Below are 20,272 nucleotides of genomic sequence, written 5' to 3'. Positions count from 1 at the left end.
AGCCTCCTCAACTGAAAAAACCCAAACAAGTGTGAACCCCATAAGCCTTGTCATTCAGTCATGGAGAGCACAGAAGTAAAAGCTTGAAATGCCTTTTCCACAATCACCTCAAATTCCCTAGCACAACTCTCTGTAAGGGTAATATTTTATTTGTGACTGAAAAAGGCATGAGTCTGTCTTCTGTAGCTGACTGAAACAAGTGAGGAATAGTGGGTTGCAAAACCCTTTCTCGCTGCAAAGAGCATGAGGCAAGTATCAGAGAGAAAATAGAAACTAGAATTTTTGTATGTAATGTATTTTTGCTTGGAGTTATACTTGGTACTGAGTACCTCAGTGCCCACATGGGCCTAGCCAAACCTGTATTTTTTTAAAGGAGACTCATCTTTTGATGAGTTTGCTGCTGAGAGGTGAGGAGGCATCTCTTCTTCCTTCCAGGAGATCATTGAGTAAACAATGTGGGGACTTCTGTGGATATATGTGCATTACTCTAACTATCGTGAGCACGCTCAAGTCCATGTCAAGTCCACACTAGTACCTAGTTATTGGTTGACAGAGAACAGATACTCCAGCTATCTTGATCTGAACTTAAGACCTGAGAAAAGCATTGTGTTTGAGGTTCAATAGCAGGTTAAGCCTTTAGCTTCTAGGAGAAATTCAGGTGGAGTTGGAATTCACTATGGAAGAAATCAATGGGCTACAGCAGAGTCTTCTGTCTAAAAGTGTGCTTACTTGAAAGCCAGGCAGCTGAGTTTTTGGAATCTCCTTAAGAATGAAAGAACATTAGCTTTTTTTTGATAAAGTGCAGTCAGCAGAGCCTCCACAGTTAGCATGAATTCACTTATCTCCCTGTATATATGCACTGATATAAATGTGCTCTTTATATTAGTATATAAGTAATTGAATTCCCTTGGAGATAAAACTATTACTCAAGAAAGACATGTAGCACTCAAATAATTATTTGAGTGGATACTGGATAATTATTACAGTAGTTTCCTGCAGAGAATCCAGCCTGTGTTTTTACCATCTCTCAACCCTTAGTTCAGTCTGAAATTTGAACAGACTGATCAAAATTTACCCAGAATACAATTTTGCTCGTATCTGATTTTTGTTCTAGTAGGAATTCTGCTTTCATAACTCCTCAAAGTAAGTGGTAAAACTCCCAGAGACCTCACCAGGTAACTCACTATAAGATTCAGTCAATTTTTATTTAAGAATGGAATGCAGAATAGTATCAAGAATATGTAACTTATAATCAGGGTTACTCCTTGCATGTGGTTACTTTCCAGTCCCACTGGAATGCTTCTGCTGTAAAAAGTACCCAGTATCTTCCGTTTTCACACTGGACTCTGGTCATGAATTCCGATTAATAATAAGAAGGACAGCATTTAGGGGAATTCCTCCCCTCATAAAATTCAAAGTGGAATATCATAATAAAGCCCATTCGAATGCAGCACTTTTAATGGAATTTCAAGGCAGTTGCCTCTGAAGATGAATTAAATGGATTAAAGTCCAAATTGCTGCAGTATGAAGTTGATTACTTTTCAGTTCTCTTTTTATATCACTAACAGGAATTAGAATATGTATTTTGCAGAAAGCCTTGCTGGCACACTTGACAGAGGCAGAAAGGCATATGTATGCTAGGGAGGAGAATTTGGCATATCTTCAAAAATATGTGGAGATTATTTAATTCCAGCTCTTAGTAAGTGTAGATATAATATTTAGCACAGGATAAAACAGGAATTAATATATATTAGCCATCAGTGATAAAACCCACTATATCTGTGAATAATACTTTAGGATATGAGAGTGCCTGCTACAAGAAACTTGGGCCTATTTGATACAAACCAAGCTGTATAGATGATCTGGTGATATGGGGCAGATTTTCACAGATGAGAATCACCTTGATTGTCAATGAACCAAAAGTCCTATTTTCTATCCTGCTGAAATTAAGGTGAGAGGATCAGGCAAGTTCAAATAGCCTGCATAGATCATCATAACACTTTAATAATTACCTAATTTATACTATGAATTTCAATAGCAGAAGAGGGTCTGAACTCATAATGCTTTTTTCTTGGTTTTTGTTCATGCAATTTTCCCTATTTTCATATACCTACGTCTCTTATTCTGCAGCCTCAAGCAAATTCAGACCTTCTGACCTAATAGGTTAATACCCTAGGTTTGTTCTTTAAAATAATTCTATTGTGGACTTTAAAACTGTTTTCCATATTAATTTATTCTTAATTTAGTAATGCTGTTTCATGATCAAATTAAGTACAATTATTATCTCATTCTGTAAGAGCAAAGTATTTAAAGAAAGCACTTTAAACTTTTCTCAAATAGCATCTAAAAATCCATTAATGCAATGCTGTTGTTGACCAAATATTCTAATTTAAAAACTGATTTAATGAGGTTTTATGGGGTTTTGTCATTTTTCCATTGTGATACATTAATTGAGATTCAATAAAAAATAGAGAACTGATCTTTTAGACCTTCAGCCCCAATCATGGTTGGAAAACTGGGGAGCTGTAAGCAAACCCAGAGTCATTCCAATGCTGTGTTACAGTCCCACCCACCAGCCACCCACAGGGACTCACAGCTTTCCTGTAGGAACCTGGGAGCATCTTCCTCAAAAATCACACGCAGCTGCCATATGGACCTGACCAAAAGTCCATCGGGTCCTGCCTCCAGCTTGGTGGAATTGAACAGGAACATGTATTTTCTAGCCATTCATCTCTCACAGTGTGGGTGTGCTGACAGCTGCAGCTTTGCCAGATGTAGGAAAATATATTTTTTCTGCTTTGTTCCTAGTAATTTTTTGGCACTTATTCTGCTTTTTTTCACTGCTCTTGAACACTGAGTTAGTTGCCCTTTTCTATGTAGCATCCTTTGAAGAGTTCATGATCTCTGATGGCCAGAGCCCATCACTGAGTGTGCAGTATGGGGGTTTGTTTACTCCCACCTGCACCTCTTTATCAGCACTCTTCTCCATCTGCTGATGTATGACCCAGTCACACAGTCTGTCATCCCCTGCAGCTGGCCACTGCCCTTGCTGACCTGCCTAACTTCACATCATTAGGGAACTTTGTCACCTTGTGGCTCACTCCCTTGGTGGGGTGACCCTGGTTAATGGTGAAGAGTGCAGTTCCTACAGCAAACCTCTGCAGAGCTTTGGCTGCTTCCCCCATTGCTGGGTATACTCCTCATTGGTTTCCTATCCTGTACTGAGCCTTTTGTCCATTCCAGCACTTTCCCTGTCTGCCTGTTTTCTGTAAGGCTCTTTGGAGTGGGGTTTTATTGGGAGCCTCTTCAAAATCTGGAACGGGTAGCTGCATCTCCTTTATCAATGTGCCTGTTGACCACTGTCAGAGAGCACTGGTGAGGCTGCAGGATGAATCATCCAGTTTGCCCAGAACATAATGCTGTCCTTTATGCCATCTAAGATGTCCATCCTAACTATTGCTCACTCTCTTTAGCACTTACCACTCTGTTTCAAAGCTAAGTTGGCAGGTAAGTGGCTGAAACCTTTCCTTCAACAACTGGAGGTGGAGTGTGTGCCTCTCTTCTGTAGCGCAGTGCATAGAGCAGCCTTCCACCCCTCTGCTAGGAGCAGGAAATCCATCTGCCAAAGAGAGTGGCCCTCCAAGGCCAGGGGAACCCAGATAGCAGCAAAACTGGTTGGCTCAGGATGAAAACATTCTTACTTACTAGGAGAGCATAAATTCAGGAAGTCATTTGCCCAGAGGAGAAAAAGTGAGGCCCTAGCTTTGTTCCAGTGACTACTTCAAATACAGAATGGAAATATTTCTTGGAGATGACTCCTAAAATGAGAGATGGGAACTCTCAAATATGTCTTTGAATTCTGACAGAGTCTGGGTGTAAGAGAGGCACTTGGGTCTTAGGAGTCAGGGTCCTTTGGCATGCCCAGGAACAAATTCTTTGGCATCTGATGAGCTCTGGTGGGATTGTGCTACAAGAAGCTTTGGCAAAACTAGAGCTAATTTGGAAAATGAGGGAATGTCCCTTGATGCAGGAGTTGGTCTGTGCATGCTCTCGCTACAACTGTGCGGGAAGTTTGATACATGGAGATTACTGGCTTCCAAAATGAAATATTAACAGTTTCTCAAAACCAGACACCAGGATGACCTGTGAGAGGAGAGGCCATCACTGACAATGGCACAAGGAAGCTGCACTAGGTACTGAGTGGTCCGCCAGGCAACGAGTGAGTCCCTGAGATCTCACTCTTTAACGTGACTGACTGCGAAGAAAATGCCTGGGCAACAGATCTGAACAAATATCAACATTTTTCAGGTTTAGACAGCTACAGGGGTAATTAGAGATGTAAATCACTTCATGAATCTGGTATTTCATCTTCTCTTCACAGGATGATGTCTCAGCTGGTTTTTAACAGCTTAGTTCAAAAGTCTTGAACACCTAAATAATGCACAGTTAGTGTGGTAGGAACGGGGTAAAAATCGTGGTAGGCAGGAACAGGATACAAACAGAATATGAGGAGTTTGTGAGTCTGCTACTGAGACAAATGATATTGGGTATCCAGAAGTCCACCATCAGAAGCCATCGTGTGTGTCCTCAGGTATGTTGGAACGAACTGTCTCCCACTGATGTCCCCATGTAGTAGATACTGGGTGAAGAAGTCACACAGCATCCGAGGCTGTGAGAATATGCCTTGGGTGGCATCTGGCCCTGATCTCCCTGCATGTCACAGGTTTCTAGAGCTCTAACCATGCTGAGGATCAGGCACTATCTTACAGGACTCCCCTCAGCTCCTTCTCCCCTCTTTATTATAAGCGTATATTTTTGCAAGCTTTACGAACTCGTTCTGTGCAATGCTCAAGCAGTTACAAAACATTTGACAGGCTGGCAAAATGGAAATACCTTCAGGATGTCTCATTTATAATTGTCAGAGACCTGTGAGGGTTTTTCTTTTTATCAGAACTTTTTTCCAGAAGCCTGATTTAAAGAACTGTTTAAGAATATTCTTATTTTGAAGCACATTCCTAGCCTGGAGAACCTGTAAGAGTTGTGCATTATCATTAGGTACATGTTTTGGTCCCTAATAGTCAGGATCTTAGTCTGTAAGGGTCACTTTCTCACTCTGAAGGGTTGGAAAGGGCACCCAGCACTTGTGTAATGCTTTCTTGCCTGAGTTGCTGACTAGCTGACAGCAGCTAAAGCAGGTCATTGATGACAGCTAAATATGTTCATGTGGCACTGCACAGCTCTGAGTCCACCAGCGCTGTCTGTGGTGGCTTTACCCTCTGTTCCTGACAGCAGTGGTGGAGAGGTGGGACTCATCTCACCCAGCTTCAGACACCCACACCAGAGACACCTACTTCCAGCTTGTCGCCCCAGACTGTTTAGTGCTGGTGGAGAGAAACAAGCACTCAGAGGGAGTGATTCATCTGGCTCCTTTTAATCATCTACTTTAGGAGGAGATAAATCGTGCTATGGAAATGTCTTTTTTCTGTCTACTAACTATGCAGAAAGTGTAAATCACTGTCTCAGATACACAAGTCGTCACGGCAGATGTCTCAAACTAAGACGATGAATGCCACCCTTGGTTTTTATCAGTATCATATTTTTAATACACACATTTAGGTACAGTGTGGGGCTACAGTAACCCTATAGCTGTCTAGCTGTGCACAGGAGTCTTAAGACTCTTGCAGAGGCTTTAGAAGAGGCCAGGACAGCCTATTTAAAGGTGTTACTTTAATAGTTTAAAGGTGTAGTTCTTTCCCGTGCGTCTTGCTTCATGGCCTTCAGCTGGGTCTGGGGAGTAAATAGCATGGGTATAGATGGGCCTTGCTACAGGCATCCACAGTCACCTGAGGGGAGTCTTAGCCATAACAGAAAAACAGAAGGACAGCTGTTTTCTGAGGTTAATGGCATTGGCAGTAGCTTTGGAGATTATTTCCTTGCTTTGTTTCTGAATGCCATGGGAGAGAGGTTGGACCGAAAGGGAGGGGGAGAGGGAGGAGGAATGGTTTCATTTGGGATTTATGAAAAAGGAAAATGCATGAACAAAAGGGACAACAAAAAACCAAAAATAGTAAATAGGCATTTTTCCTCTACCTCAGTATCTTAATTTGTTCTTTTGGGGGATACAGTAGCATATACTACTACTTCTCAGCATGCTGCAGGAAGCAATGGAAGAAACACATTAAAAGTCTGCAGAAATAAATTCTTCAATGTCCTGTCTCATCGATTCTAAAACGACATTTTTCCATCTTTAAATTCATGTGCATTCTGTTGCCAGCTGACTCTTGTGCAGTGTTAGAGAGAAAGAAGCTTTTCAACCATGTATGTGTTTAGTGTCACCCCATCTGTGCACATGTGGTTTGGGTGAGGAAAATGTCTCCAGCAGAGACACAGGGACTAGACAAGGTAAACTACAGATCTGGATTTTATGTTTGCCAGCTGGCAGGCCAGTGACCTCCACAGTAAATGAGGGGATGGGACCACATGAGTGCATATCATAGGTAGGGTCCACCCTCTTCAAAGAAAATCTGGTTTTTGGGGGCAGATTATGTCACAAGTATCCTCCAGATCAGTGGCGCATCTACTAGAAAAATCTGTGTCCATTTGGCATCTAACTCTCCAGCAGCACCAGAAATCATGAGGACACAATAAAGTTTCACTGAAAGATACTATAAATACTGACAGATGTTACAAGTCTCAGCTTGAAACTGTTAATCATCAGATAGTGATTTTTACCCCTACCATCATGAAATCCATTGTGCATGGGATAAGTTTTTAGTCCCTCCAGTCTGTAAATACATCAAAAGCATGAACATCCCTAGAAAGTTAACCTTTCTGATGCAAGTTCATTTTAGAAGTCATAGATGCAGTATTGTCTATTGCTGAAAGCAAATGTTTCTGTGAGTGTGTTTAACACAAAATTAAATATACCCAGACAAGTAATTTTGCCTATGTAGCAAAAGAAAACATTAGAAAATTCAGCTTTAGGGAGCAACTGCCATGGAACAGAGTAGAGGGCAGTGACTTCCAAGCTGTCCAGATGAACTGCTGACTCTTGTGTACGTGCACAGTACAATGGTGACCTGTGCAGGTGGCTTCAGTCCTTCACAGGGGGGAAGATCTTCACCACAGTGTCTGTAGTGGGCTGTCTATCAACACTGTATTGCCAGATGTTGTCTGGTTCATCAGACAATTGTGAGTGATTCTCATTTCAGAAAAAATAACACAGCTTCCGTGTTGTGAAGCACCACAGCAGCGACTCATCTTAAATTCTCATATACCCTAGTAGATTTAAACACATTCCCTAATGTTGAATATCTTTAGCAGGAGTGGTTTAAATCCTGGTTTCCTGTTTCCCCAGGGAGTAACTGCAGAAAGATGTGAATGGCAGATGCCCCACTGTCTGTCTCAAGGAGGAGGACCATTTTTGCACACCCCTCCAAGCAGTTTCAAAAACATAAACTCTGTGTGATGTTGCATTGACACAGAGGCACAAACCCCTCTTCAGTTCTCATTTGGCACACCAGCTTCCTGAATTTGTTTTTTTCTGTGCCCAGAAACCCAGTGGTCCAAGGGAAGAATGTACTTTTTTCGGGTGTGTGAAGTGTTTAGTGTTGCAGTGACAATGCCCAGAAGAAAATCTTGAGTGGAAAGGAAATATTTGGTAATCATTCTGGGACTTGTGTGGTGGATAGCAAAGAGGGCACTGGCAACTGCCCATTATATGGTGAAGTTAAAAGAAATGAGTGTACCCTTGTTTGGTACAAACTGAACCCTGACACTAGTTTGTGCAGCAAGTGAGACAAGAAACATTAGTTACAAACAATGTATTACTAAGAAAATGCTTCAGAATTATTTTGAATGAGCTGAGCATTCACAGGCAGTCGTTTTTCGATTCAAACATTTGACAGGTAACCAAAGGTAGTAACCTTTCCATTATGTGTTTAATACAAGGTCACATTAACTTTGGACAATCCATTGGCTTGCTGGTGCATCTCTTGTTATGTGGGAGGCTGTCCACACAATCTTCTGTTGAAAACTGAAATAAGTGGAGAGATCAGAAACATTCTTATCTCTCTGAAAGCCACACAAAGAGGCTAGATGTTTATATCTTTGCTGCTGTACATTTTTTTTAGATATCAGGCCATCAAACAGAGGCCACAATCCTTTTTGCTATAAAATACAGCTTTACCAGGCAAACTAATGGTACTTTTAGCTCAGATCATGCATTTCTTATCTGTAGGGAAATAACAAAATAGTTCTTTCCATAGAAAGAAACATTTTCTTTCATAATGTATTAGGTCATATAAATTCAAATTTAGGTTAGCTTGAAATAAGAGATTTTGCATTCCACATACTAATTCACACCAGGATAATGAAGGATTTATTTATTAATTTTATTTTTTTTTATTTTTTAATGTGGACTTCTCTTAGTCTGCCTTGAATATATATAAATGTTTGGCAATATTACAGTCTCTCATTGTCCCAGTTCAACTTACATGTTTTAACCTTTCAATGCATGCAGTAAATTCTGGACAGTTTTGACGTTGTAGATTCCTGGATTTCAACATGAACTACTGTTACTTCCTGCTTTAGGTAATGGACCAACTAAAATGCAGTCAGCCTCTTAGAGAAATCACTGCTGAGTGCTGTGTGTGGGTGACTGACAACTTCAGCAGATGTTGAATGGGGTGAATTCAAGAAAGGCAGGTAGAAAGCCCTAAAGGCAGTGGCCTGCTGCTGAGGTCTGCACAGTGACAGTCTGGTCACAGTTTTGATCTCTGTGAGAACTCAGCCAGCTAGCCTCCTTTGCTCATTCATTTAGAAGCTGGAAATACTTTTGACTGACAGCTGTAGGGTATCAGGACTTTATGAATTCATGTTTGAGGGTTGGAGGGGCAAGGTTTTTAGGTGAAAAATTTCCAGCAGCATGCTAGACTTAGTTATAATGGGACAAAGCTCCAGTCCAGCCTCAGTTGTGCAGGACTTGAATTAAAAAACCTTAGGATTACCTGGTCAGAGATGGACTTCGTGGTTGGTCTAGTTTTTGCCATCTGGCTACAGCCACAGGAGACCTGTTTTTCCAGGGATCACTGAAATGCCTGGTGATCCAATTCATTATTAATCACACACACTGTTCTTGTTGCAGTGATTTTGCTTAACTTCAAGATTAAATATGTTGCCTTCCCTCTCTTTTAAGAAACACCATATTCCATAAACTGGCCATTTCTGCATTTTCCAAGACAATAACAATTTCAAGTGCTGTTATAATCCCCCTTGCTGCTTTATCAAACTCAGTACCACATTTTTCGTTCATTTACACATCCCGACAGCGTGAGTTTAAGTGGTGTGTTAAGCCTTTCTATGTACATCAAAGCAACATGTAATTTTCACTTTCATTTTACCCAACGGCTTCTAAATCTAGAGGTGATAATTGTTATTTGCATTCTAATTATGCTTCAGTTCAACCAGAGGCTTTGCAATGATCTAAAAACAAAGGACATTTTGTGGCAAGATCCGGTGGGCTCCTTTGCTCGTAAAGCTCCACGTGACTTCAGAAGGGCCTAAGATTTGAAAACTAAAATGCAGGATGGATATCCTTAGTAATCCATGTGTTTTCTCCTCTGCAGGGGATGAGCGCTCCCGGGAGTCTCCAGCCCCAGCCGAAGCACAGATGCAAGCTGGGGCGGAAGGCAGTGGAAGGGTGAACCGCTGCTGCTGGAAATGTTCCGTGACGCAACTCAAGAAGATTTTCTGGGGTGTGGCCGTGGTCCTGGGTGTCTGCTCCTCTTGGTCAGGTTCAACCCAGCTAGCAAAACTGACCTTTAAGAAATTCGATGCACCCTTCACTCTAACGTGGTTTGCAACAAACTGGAACTTTTTATTCTTTCCTTTGTATTACCTTGGACATGTTTTTAAGTCAGCTGAAAAGCAGTCTCCAAAGCAAAGATACAGGTATGGGAGCTTCTGCTTTTAAACCCATGGCTCTTGCATGCTGCTCTGCATTTCACAGACATTTTGTTCAAATCAGTCAGTTCCATCAAACTTGTGTTTGTATCCTCTCCAGGTTTGTTAAAGGATGGTCTGAGTTCATTGTGTGTCCTATGTTAGGTGCTTTTATTATTCCTAATATAATTTCACTCCAGAAGTAAGAAATCCAGATTTATTTCCAACACATTCAAGTCATGTAATGAAAGTCTGCATTTTCTGTAGTTATTTATCCAGAGTTTTCTGCAAACGTATTTTTTTTTTTATTAATATCTCTTTCCCCTGCCCATGGCTGACTTCTGTGTCAGTCTCTGAGTAAGCTAAGATTTTCTTTTCCAAGCTCAGGTCTAGAGCAGAGCCTTGAATAGCTGAACAAAAAGAACTGCAGTATTTTCCTGGCACTACGCCCTTGACATCAAAGGCCAAGCTCTGATCCCAGTTAAACTTGAGCTGTTATGTTTATTTCCGGGAGGAAGCGCAGTCATAACCAAAGGCAGCACTTTGTCTTCAGCACACCTTGTCGTTAGAGCAAGCCAAACCCGCAAAGCCTGAGTCGCTCATGGAAAGCCCTGAGTGCCTGTCCTCTGTGAGAGGCTGAGGATGCTCTTGTCTGCTTGAAGGACTGCCTCTCACTGAGCACTCCCTCAGCTCTGCTCTGCTCATTTTGGCCTGAGAGGTGTCTGGGACAGATGGGATGACTCAGCCATCAAGATGTCCCATGTCAGAGAGCTTCCCTGATACGTGGAAGGATGTGAACAACCTTTTCCCCTTCTGTTACACAGTGGGGCTCATAGACTTTTAATGAAGTAGCTCAGAAAAGTAAACAGTAAGAAGTACACATTTCTCAGCTCCCAGCTGCGCAGCAGCAAGGTGGAAACTTACTACAAGAAAAATCGAAGAAACCACGTTACTCAGGAAACGCTCTACCTCAGATGTCTAGGGTTAAGAAATTTTACTGCTTAGCCATCATTACGGTTTCTTCAACTTTTACATAATGTGGGGGCTGCAGATAGTGGATATGACCATTCACTGCAGGTTCTTGAGCAGGATCTAGAAGTTCTAAAGGCAGTTTGTTGAGTGCCATGTTTCCTGGATTTCAGTTTTCAGGTTGTATTTGTTCACATCAAATATGGTTGATTCATAGATAAGAGGAATATGGAGGTTACAGAAAGCTACAGCTTAATCTAAAAACAGCAACAAATGCTAGCCTAAAAGCAAATACCTTTTTATTTCTTTGGTTTTAAGTATTTTTCTTCCCAGCTGCTCTCAGATAATGTTTTAAATACTGCTGAATTCTGGGGTGAGTGGTTGTGGTTTGCCAGATCCCTGGGGTTAAAAACCCAGAGCACTGTACTCATTGCTGCAGTAAATTGATACAGTTGGTAATTTTATGTCTTTCATTAATTAAATGAAGGCTGAATTGAAGAGCAGGTGCAAGCCCTGCAGCCTGTTTGGGATGCAGGGGGACATCATTAGCAGTAGGTTTGCCCAGGCTTCATAAAGAGTGTGTGTTTGTGTGTCTGACAAGCAGACTGAATAGGGTTAACTTAGAGAGATTTTTCTGTGTGTCAGGGAAGATGTGTGCATTTGGAGATGCGGCTGCAGCTCCCAGCTTTGCTGCAGGTTTGGTCTGTGGTTTGGAGCAAGTCACTGCAAACCTCTGATTTCCTTGTACTCTCTGTTCTTTTGGAGGAGCCAGTCCTTCAGGGAGGAGGGAGGACTCCCCCTTACCATGTGTTTACCTAGTGTCTGCCTCAGCATGTCCCCTATCTACACTGAGGCCTTTTGGTGGTGCTGCACCAAGAGTTACTGTGAAATTATTTACTGTTCATCTGCTTGCTCCATTACAGCTGTCACATGTATATGCCAATAAACCCAAGCACTGCAGTCCAGCCTCACCTCCTAATTATTCCTCCCTTCTTCCAGGTTATGTATGTGTGCAGATATATAAAGAAAGAGGTACACAGGGACTTTGCTCCATATGAATCATCACCATCTCCAGGAAAGCTTGCAGACCAGACATGGCTGGACACAGTAGGGAGATATTTCACAGACTTCTGGGTAGTTAAAAGAAGACAATTGTGACCTAGAACTGTAAAGAAACTGGCATAATCACTTTCTATTTCTTTTATCCTTCACTTTTATCTATATTTTACATCTTACCTGAGATCTCTGGCAGGAATTTGGAACAAGATAAATTAAAAGGTGATAATGGGAGAAGGTGGAAATATGATGTTTAAGTCACCTTAGCAGCGAAGTAGAAAAGGAAGGGATTCTCAGATTTTGCCTACACAGGCTGCTAAAATCCACAGGTACCTAATGTTTTTTGGCAGCAAAGCTCCCCCAGGACACCTACCCACCCACCCCAGCAGGACTGGGCTGCTCAGCCTCCCCTCCATGTGGCACAGGCAGTGCTTTCACACCTCCCCTTCCTGAAGGTGCCGGAGCCAGCAGGTGTGCTTTGGCTACCCCCCTATACAGTTATAAGGCATGTGAAAATCAGCAACCACCAGGAAAAATACACAAAAGGGGGATCATAAAATGTAGCAACAGTGAATAGACGTGTAGTCCCTCCTGCACAGATTTTATGGTTTATTACAGTTTTTAAATTCCTATTGTATTGCACCAGTATGTTTACTATGCAGTAAATACATTAATTTTTATGTTTTGTAGTCTCACAAAAGAACATACCTGTCATGGACATAAATCAGTTTTCAGCTGGTTTATGACAGAAAACCGGATGTTTTTTTCCCTTTTAATAGGATGTATAACAGTAGTAAATTTGCCACCAAATTTTTTTAGAGGCACATTGAATGTAAGAGCAGGTTTATTAATTTTCTTTATCAGATTTTGAGTACTAGGCCACAATGTGAAGTATTAAGAACTTATGACTGAACCGTATTGCACGGTAAGGAACTTGCTGTTTTAGCTGAAGTAGATTCTCAGCATGTCCACACCATGGGGAGAGAGTCACTCTTCATAGCAAACCAGAACTCATGCATTCACTTCTAACTGCTCTGTACTCCCTGTGTAGCTCCATCAAATGCTGCCAGGGTTGTGCTCAAGTGTAGACTGCTCAGAGAGAACCTCTCCCATGGTTGCTACCAAAGGTGTCGTGGCACAGGACTGCGTGCATGGAAGTGATACAGAGAGCTCTGGAAGGTCATAGAAGAGCGTACCAGGGTCAGCATCACTGCTACTTCTTGTGCAAGTGCTCACTACCTTAAAATAAAATTACTGTAACTAAATTCTTATTCATTTCAACCATTGTCCAGTCCAGAAATAACACATGTAATGATTTGTGCACCTAATGCATCATTTAAGAGTACTTCATACTTTCTGCTTCCAAACTGCTTTATAAAATGACACATTTAATCTGATGAGCTATCCTCCATCATACCTACATTATTAATTTATGAGGTAACATAAATTAAAAGCACTAGGGCTTAAAACTCCCTGGCTACATGAAAGATTAAATTAAAATCTCTGCAAGATATTGCTTAGCTTTGTGTATCTCTGGGCAGAAAACATGCCTTTTATAAAGATTCACCCTCTGTGTTCCACCTGGGAGGAATAATGGAGGGGCTTGTTTATATTTTAGAAAACTACCTCAGAAAGCTTGTTTATTTTGATGGTATAGTCTTATCTAATGACTTTTTTGAGAAGGAATGGAATGGGCTTTCAAGAATAGTTTGCAGGATTATTTACTTATAGTTTAGGCCTTGATTTTTATTTCATAAAGCTTTAGAAAACACCAGAAGCTAGAACTAAACCTCTTCTGAAAGCTTGAATGCACCTGATATGTTGGGTGTTGGAATGAAAGAATCATCACAGTGCAGTGCCTGCGCTGATCTGCAGCCACATTTGAACGTGTTTTAGAATGTTCTTTTTCATTGATTCAGAGTTTTGTCTCTGTATTGCCCCCAAATTATCTGCCATTCATCTTCCAGAATTTGTAGATTTTTCTTTGAAAATAAAGAAAAGGTTACAGGTAACACTGAAGAATTGTCATGTCTTTGCAACTGAATCAAAATACTGGTGCAACAATGGTAGAGGACTTACTCTGATGTACCAACATATTGACTTCACAAAAGTCGCTTTTGATATATATGCCCATGGGCTCAGAATTGAGATTTGATTCTTCAGGGACCATGAAGTAGTGCCATAGCTTCACTTGAGATTCAGGAGAATTAATTATCAGGGCCAGTTTCTAAATGTGTTTCACAGGTGTGAAACAGGTATTCACAGGCATTCACAAGTTTTTCTGCTATGATGGAAAAGACGAGACACTAGCCACCACCCCCAGTGTTACAAGCAGTTGAGTCCATTAGTTTGATCCTGTCTCATATGAAGTGCAATTCACTGCACCATGGATACTGCCCTGCTTTTCTGCAGCAGGCAGAGAACCCCACTGGTAACCAAACCCCTGGCCATGATGAAGCTCTAAGGGGAAAGAAGGTCAGAGCCATTTGGCATGACTGGATGCTGTTTTACTATTGATTTTTCGGTGGTTTGTGTTCGTGAGTCTCTCTTACCCAGCAGCATTAAAATGTTGCAGTGTGGTTAACTTTTGGCATCCTGCTGATTTATATTACTACTTAGATGGGAGCTTCGCCACCAGAGCAGACAGCATTAAGAGAGTCATAAATAAGCTGTGGAGGCATCAAGACATGACAAATGCAAGTGTTTTTAGCAAATGTCACCCAATGAAGCATGTTTTCTTTCAAAAACCTTCAGTTTATAAACTCTATTTGTCTAATTCAGAACATTGTCCTTAAAATACTACCTATTTACTTTGTGGTCCTCAAAATAAAATCACTTTACATTTCAAGTTCACGTTAGCTTCTTAGGGAAAACAATAATAATAATAATAATAATAATAATAATAATAATAATAATAATGAATAAATAAACAACCAAGAAACAAAATAAACCATTGAAATGAAAAGAGAAAGCATCTGATTCTTACCAGCGTTCAACCAGTTAGGAATAAGTCCAGTTTAAATCAGTTTGCTGTCTAAAGCAAGAAATCAGTTTGATCTCTATAGTCATCTGTCAGGACTCACCTTTGTGCTTGGTATCAAAACAATTAATTAAAAGAAGATGTGGCTATTGTACAAGAGGTTTATGATAATTGTAGTCATCTTTGTCTGAGCTGCTGGCAGTGTTGTGTTACTGATGGCCCACTGTATCACTTCTCTGACTGTTTTCAGTGAATATGCACTTTTCAGTGCTGGTGGACATGTGTCCAGCCTGCTGTCCCTATGGCATCATGCTTGGTCATGGAGCATCCATTTGGGCTTAGCTCAGCTGAAGCCCAAGCCACCAAGCTCAGGGTGATGCTGTTAACTTCTGTTTCTCAAGTCAAGTAGCTACCACTTTTTGATGAAACCTGCAGTAGCTGCTGTTTCTTGCCTTTTGAAGAGGAAAGTGTGTCCCCATGCCAGGTGGGATGGGCGTGCCATCACCCCACAGGGGTCTGGAGGTGGCTTCTCACTGCTGCCTTGACAGAATACAGCTACGCTGTACTATGGCCAGATGATTCCATGAGTCGTGGTTCCAGCTGATCTTTGGGGACACTTGTTTTCTTAGGTGATTAATGTCATGGTCCCTTGGTCTTTCTACCTCCTGAAACAAAATTTTCTCAGCCAGCTCTCAAAAATACGCTCTACAGACTGCCGGTTCCTGAGAAAGTAACAGCTCTAGAATTTTTCTACAGTAGCCTCCTGTTCACATTGGTCTCCTCTGAAGACAGTACTAGGGGTTGGATTAGGGAGGAAATGTGACACAGCTGGCTTCTCAGTGTCACACTACATATTCCAGCACTTCCAGCTTGGAGCTGAACATCTGGTTTCCCCACAGAATTCACAGGGAGAGCAAAACCTACAGCAGAAACACAAATGTGAGGCATGTAAGGTAAACAGGAGGAAAGGGTGAGGAGAAAGAGAAAAGGCCATGGTCAAACTGGCTGCTAGTGGAAGCCCTCCACCATCCCAGATTTAGGCACCTAACTAGAATTGAGATACTGCTCGTCTCAATGTCTTCCATTGAAAAGCTTATAAAACTGCTTCTGGACCATGGTGAAGGTGATAATTTTTCTCTCCCTCAAATGCATGGTATGGAGCTTGGTACCTGCATCAGACTCTTGATGTGAGTGGCTGGCAGAAAGCCACAAAATGAATGGCCCAGTCTTAGCTTCTCTGGAGGTAGCTCTCACAATGGTAAACCTGCACGGTGGCGTCAGGAACATGAGGTGGCATTCATATGCTTATCTCCTTTTCTAAACCTCCTGGAAATACCTTTGAGAGATTTATTTTAAATTTCTGTTTGACTGATTTGCTAATTCCTTCTATTCAGGTAGCTAACACTGTCTCTGAGAACTCATGTCTTAGCTTTTGTGAGAAAATGGTCATGGGTCCTTCTTTAGGACACCAGTCCTTTCTAATTTAATCTCACAGATTATACTTGGAGTTTGCATTTGTTTTTCAGACCATGATGTTCTGAAAAGAGCCTAACATTCATGTCCTGTGAAAAGCTTTCCCTTAATCTGAAGAGCCTTCATCTGTTGAGAATCACCTCTTCTGGGCTTTTGGACTATTGGGAAGTGCTAATTTGAATAAAAATTGGCTACTGCCTGATCTGGAGAAGCCCACATTCTTTAATCTTGAGCCTGGTGCAAAATCATTCCAAGGATGATTGAATTAAGTATGTCCTGTAATTTTGTCTTGTTGTTCCATTACTTTTCTCTCCTCTGCTGTGGCTTGAACAGATGCTTCAAAATAATTACATTATCTGCCTCCTATGAGGTAACAGCACTTGAGGCAAGGACTAGAAAGAAAAGTAATTGTTCTTGTTACCTGCAGACAGGGCATGTGCTATGAAAACAATGTATTTATGTAATGGCTTTTGCTTGGAAAAAAAATGTTGTGTCTTGCAGCACTGAATGATCTCTCTCTGGTCAGTAGTTGAACTGCATTTCATTAACACTGCCTCTGGTTACTTAAGCAAGCTGCCAAGCTCCCACACTGCTAAGGCTTTTCTCAGGAGACCTCAAGAGCAAATCTGCCTCTGCTGGTCCCACCCAAGATGATCTGACCTCTCTGCACTCACTGAGACCATGGGACAAAAGCAAGCCAGGCTGAAGAGACCTCGGGTCACCTCCTCCCTTTCCTGCCTCCAGGCATGACCTGCATACACAAACAGAAAAGTAGCTGTATTTTATGGCTGGCAAAGGGAAAAAAAGGACTGGGAAAACCATGTGTGATTGTGTTTACTGCATAGAGGAAGGAGCAGAAAGCTGAGGTGAGCATGGGTTTGCTGTTTTTCCAATCATCACAACATGGAAGAAGGTTTCACAGGTGGCCTTTCTGAAGAATGTTGTTTACCTTGGTCACCACACCAAGTGCCTTGACCCCCAGTGCACAAACTCATTAAATGGGAACTGTCCTAGATAGATTCTCCGTGATGTTTACAGCAGCAACAAAAATAACAACAAAACCCAGGAAGGAATGATAAGAAATTCTGCTTTTGTTTTTTTCAGCTCAGATCTGTGTCAAAATACCTTGAAGGCATCTACCTTTAAAGCTGCTTTAAAAAAGGAAAGTGCATGTATGGCAACAGACTTTGTAGCTATAATTAACAGCTCTCAATAAAGACAGATGATACAGTGAGAAGTGTTGGAGGCTGGCAGTACTACAGAAGTGGAAAAAACCTATTTGTCCAGCTGCCTAGTGGTTATGGACTGTGTCCAGATTTCCCAGGATTGTTTGTGTTTGTATGAAAAGACAGCCTCATATAAATGCACATGTACCTGACTGACGATCCTGCTCAGCCCAGGTCTCCTGGAGCTGGCCACCCTTGCTTGCCAGACAAAGCTATAAGTGGTAAAAAAGGACAAATAGCCAAAGGTGGAGGTTGGCAGCAACAGAGGTATATGAACCGAGCATCATAAACTGAAAAACCCTGTCAAGCAGCTACATAATGTTGTCTGTATGTCTGTATTACATCCATAATGGCTTTTGGTGGGAAATAATATTAAGGTATGAGCTGATAGGCAGACAGGTTCATATATGTGTTCACACACTCATGTACAACCATTTTGTTTTCCAGTGCTAAAATACCTTTCCAAATAGTAGTTTTTTGCCAGAGAATCCAATCCAAAAATTGGGAAGGCAAACAACATATAGTTTTGTTACCTTGTTCACCTGCTTTGGGTGACAGTGGTTAATTAATGGCTTAATGGTCATTGCCATATCGTTTGGATCTCTTGGCTAAGCAAGCCTATGCTAAGTCTCCTGTGGCACCTCATCTGTTCCCTGCTCCTCATATCTCTGACTGTGCTCTTCCCCACCCAGGGCTGGTGTTGGTTGCTTGTGGTTTGTTAATTTGTAAATTGTGTCCCTTCTCTTTGGAGCTGGGAGCTTTTTTAGTCATTTACTGAAGCTGTTTATTTCACAAGCAGTTAGAGCTTGCTGCAATGTTCCCTTCAAACATCTTCAAAAACCTTCCACTGCCTGAGTGAAACATTCAGATTTCCACTGGGGGACTGGACCTCTGGAAGCCTTATGTGAAGGATTGCATCCCCCATCTCTTTCAGCATCCTCAACTGTTGAGCCTCAGGGATCTCAAGTCTCTTCAAGCACCCACAAGTCCCCCTTCAGCAGCAGAGTATTATTAACCTTCATGTAGTACATTACTGAGGTGAGACACCTTGGATGGTATGAATCCAGATCCATTTGCTAGAGAAGGAGTCTTATGTCTTTTTCTTCTACATCATGTGGCATTTGCCCTTGCACTGTGTCTGAAAAAATGTTTTGCTTCACCAAAATACTGCACTTTTTAAACTTAACTCTCCTCACTGTATCTATTATAGAGTCCAGCCAGGACAAATGAAAATTGTATCTTGCGCTGGAACTGCAACATTCTTCACTAGTCTGGTTTATTATACTTTCAGCTGGAGTACATATAGATTTCCAAGTACAGAAAGATAATTCTTCCAATATGAAATACTCCTATTCAATAGGACACAAGAAAATAGCAAAAAATTTCACCTCTACTTTCAGTACCTCTTAAGACTGACTGGAAGAGAAATGAAACTACAGCTCTGTAATGTTGTCTGATATTTTTTCCATCTAACAAGTGGTAGTCTTGTTAGACCATCTCACCGTGATACCCTGAACATCAGGTCACAGAATCATGGCATAATTCTAGCTGCTGAGGCCTGGGGAGGCAGCTCTAGTCCAGCCTTCTCAATGCAGTGCCACATCATATCTATCTTTTAATTTTGTTAATGATTAGTGGTCTGCAGACACTGGAGGAGGCATAACTGTTATTACATGTAGGTGTGCTTTTATTCTGATATCTTTTATTGTGCTGTCTCTAGGATTATCCCAAAATTACACATACCAGAACATATTGCTGTGAATGTACCCTTTCTGATTCTGTTTGCCCCTTTTTGCCACAGCCATCTTAAATGTTTTTCTGTCCTCAGGCAAAGATATGTTGACTCAAACAGGAAACATTTGATTTTTTTATTAACCTTGAAATTTAAAAAGAAATTGTATTAAGCCACAAAAAGGAGAGCTTAACTTATTTTTAATAATCAAATAATTTTTCACCTAGCATTTTCATTATTCCATTAAATTCTCTATATTAAATGTGATGTGTACAGGCAGCACTTGACCCTATCTAGAATAATTCCACTGAGCCCCATGACAGAATGCTGATTTCATCACAGGATGGCAGGGATCTTAAGGATCATCTAGTTCCAACTCCCCCGCCATGGGCAGGGACACCTCCCACTAGACCAGATTGCTCAAAGCTCCATCCAACCTGACCTTAAACACTTCCAGGGATGTAGCATCACAGCTTCTCTGGGCAACCTGTTCTAGTGCCTCACCACCCTCACAGCAACTAATTTCTTCCTGTTTTCTATCAGAAATTGTCTGTCTGACTGAATATTAGAAATATCAAGTTAATAACTATTTAGATGTATTGTCTTGCAGAGGGGAGCTCAGGTTTTTACCAGACTGAAATTCGCCTTGATCCTCCCCACTACTTTTTTTTGAAGTTTCTTTTGATTCTGGAGAAGTGAAATAGAAAAACTTAGTGTTGAAAAATTGTGTGCCAGAAGAGGATATAGTGACATACAGACACATGATCAGCTGCTTTCTGTTAAAATGCATGCAGACCTGCCCTTGCTCATGAAATTATTAACAATTAAGGCAAACAGTCTGAAAGTCCTACAGCATTTAACAAAGAGCTCTATTGATTTCATAGGCTTTTCAGA

General features: G+C 41.3%; 1 protein-coding gene across 3 annotated transcripts in view; it reads left to right on the top strand.

The window, feature by feature from the left end:
- The window catches only part of SLC35F3 (solute carrier family 35 member F3), a 163,143-nt gene that overhangs the window by 107,588 nt on the left and 35,283 nt on the right, over nt 1–20,272 (top strand). For all 3 annotated transcript variants that reach the window (XM_086877795.1, XM_086877796.1, XM_086877797.1), the window contains one exon: nt 9,627–9,951. In XM_086877795.1, coding sequence (XP_086733921.1) covers nt 9,627–9,951 — 325 coding nt within the window. The remainder of the gene's footprint in view (nt 1–9,626; nt 9,952–20,272) is intronic.

The sequence above is a fragment of the Cyanistes caeruleus genome, chromosome 2, assembly GCF_971803275.1.
Source record: "Cyanistes caeruleus chromosome 2, bCyaCae1.hap1.1, whole genome shotgun sequence".
NCBI classification, from domain to species: domain Eukaryota; kingdom Metazoa; phylum Chordata; class Aves; order Passeriformes; family Paridae; genus Cyanistes; species Cyanistes caeruleus.
Note: the sequence above shows the minus strand (reverse complement) of the source record. Positions and strands in the feature narration are given on the sequence as shown.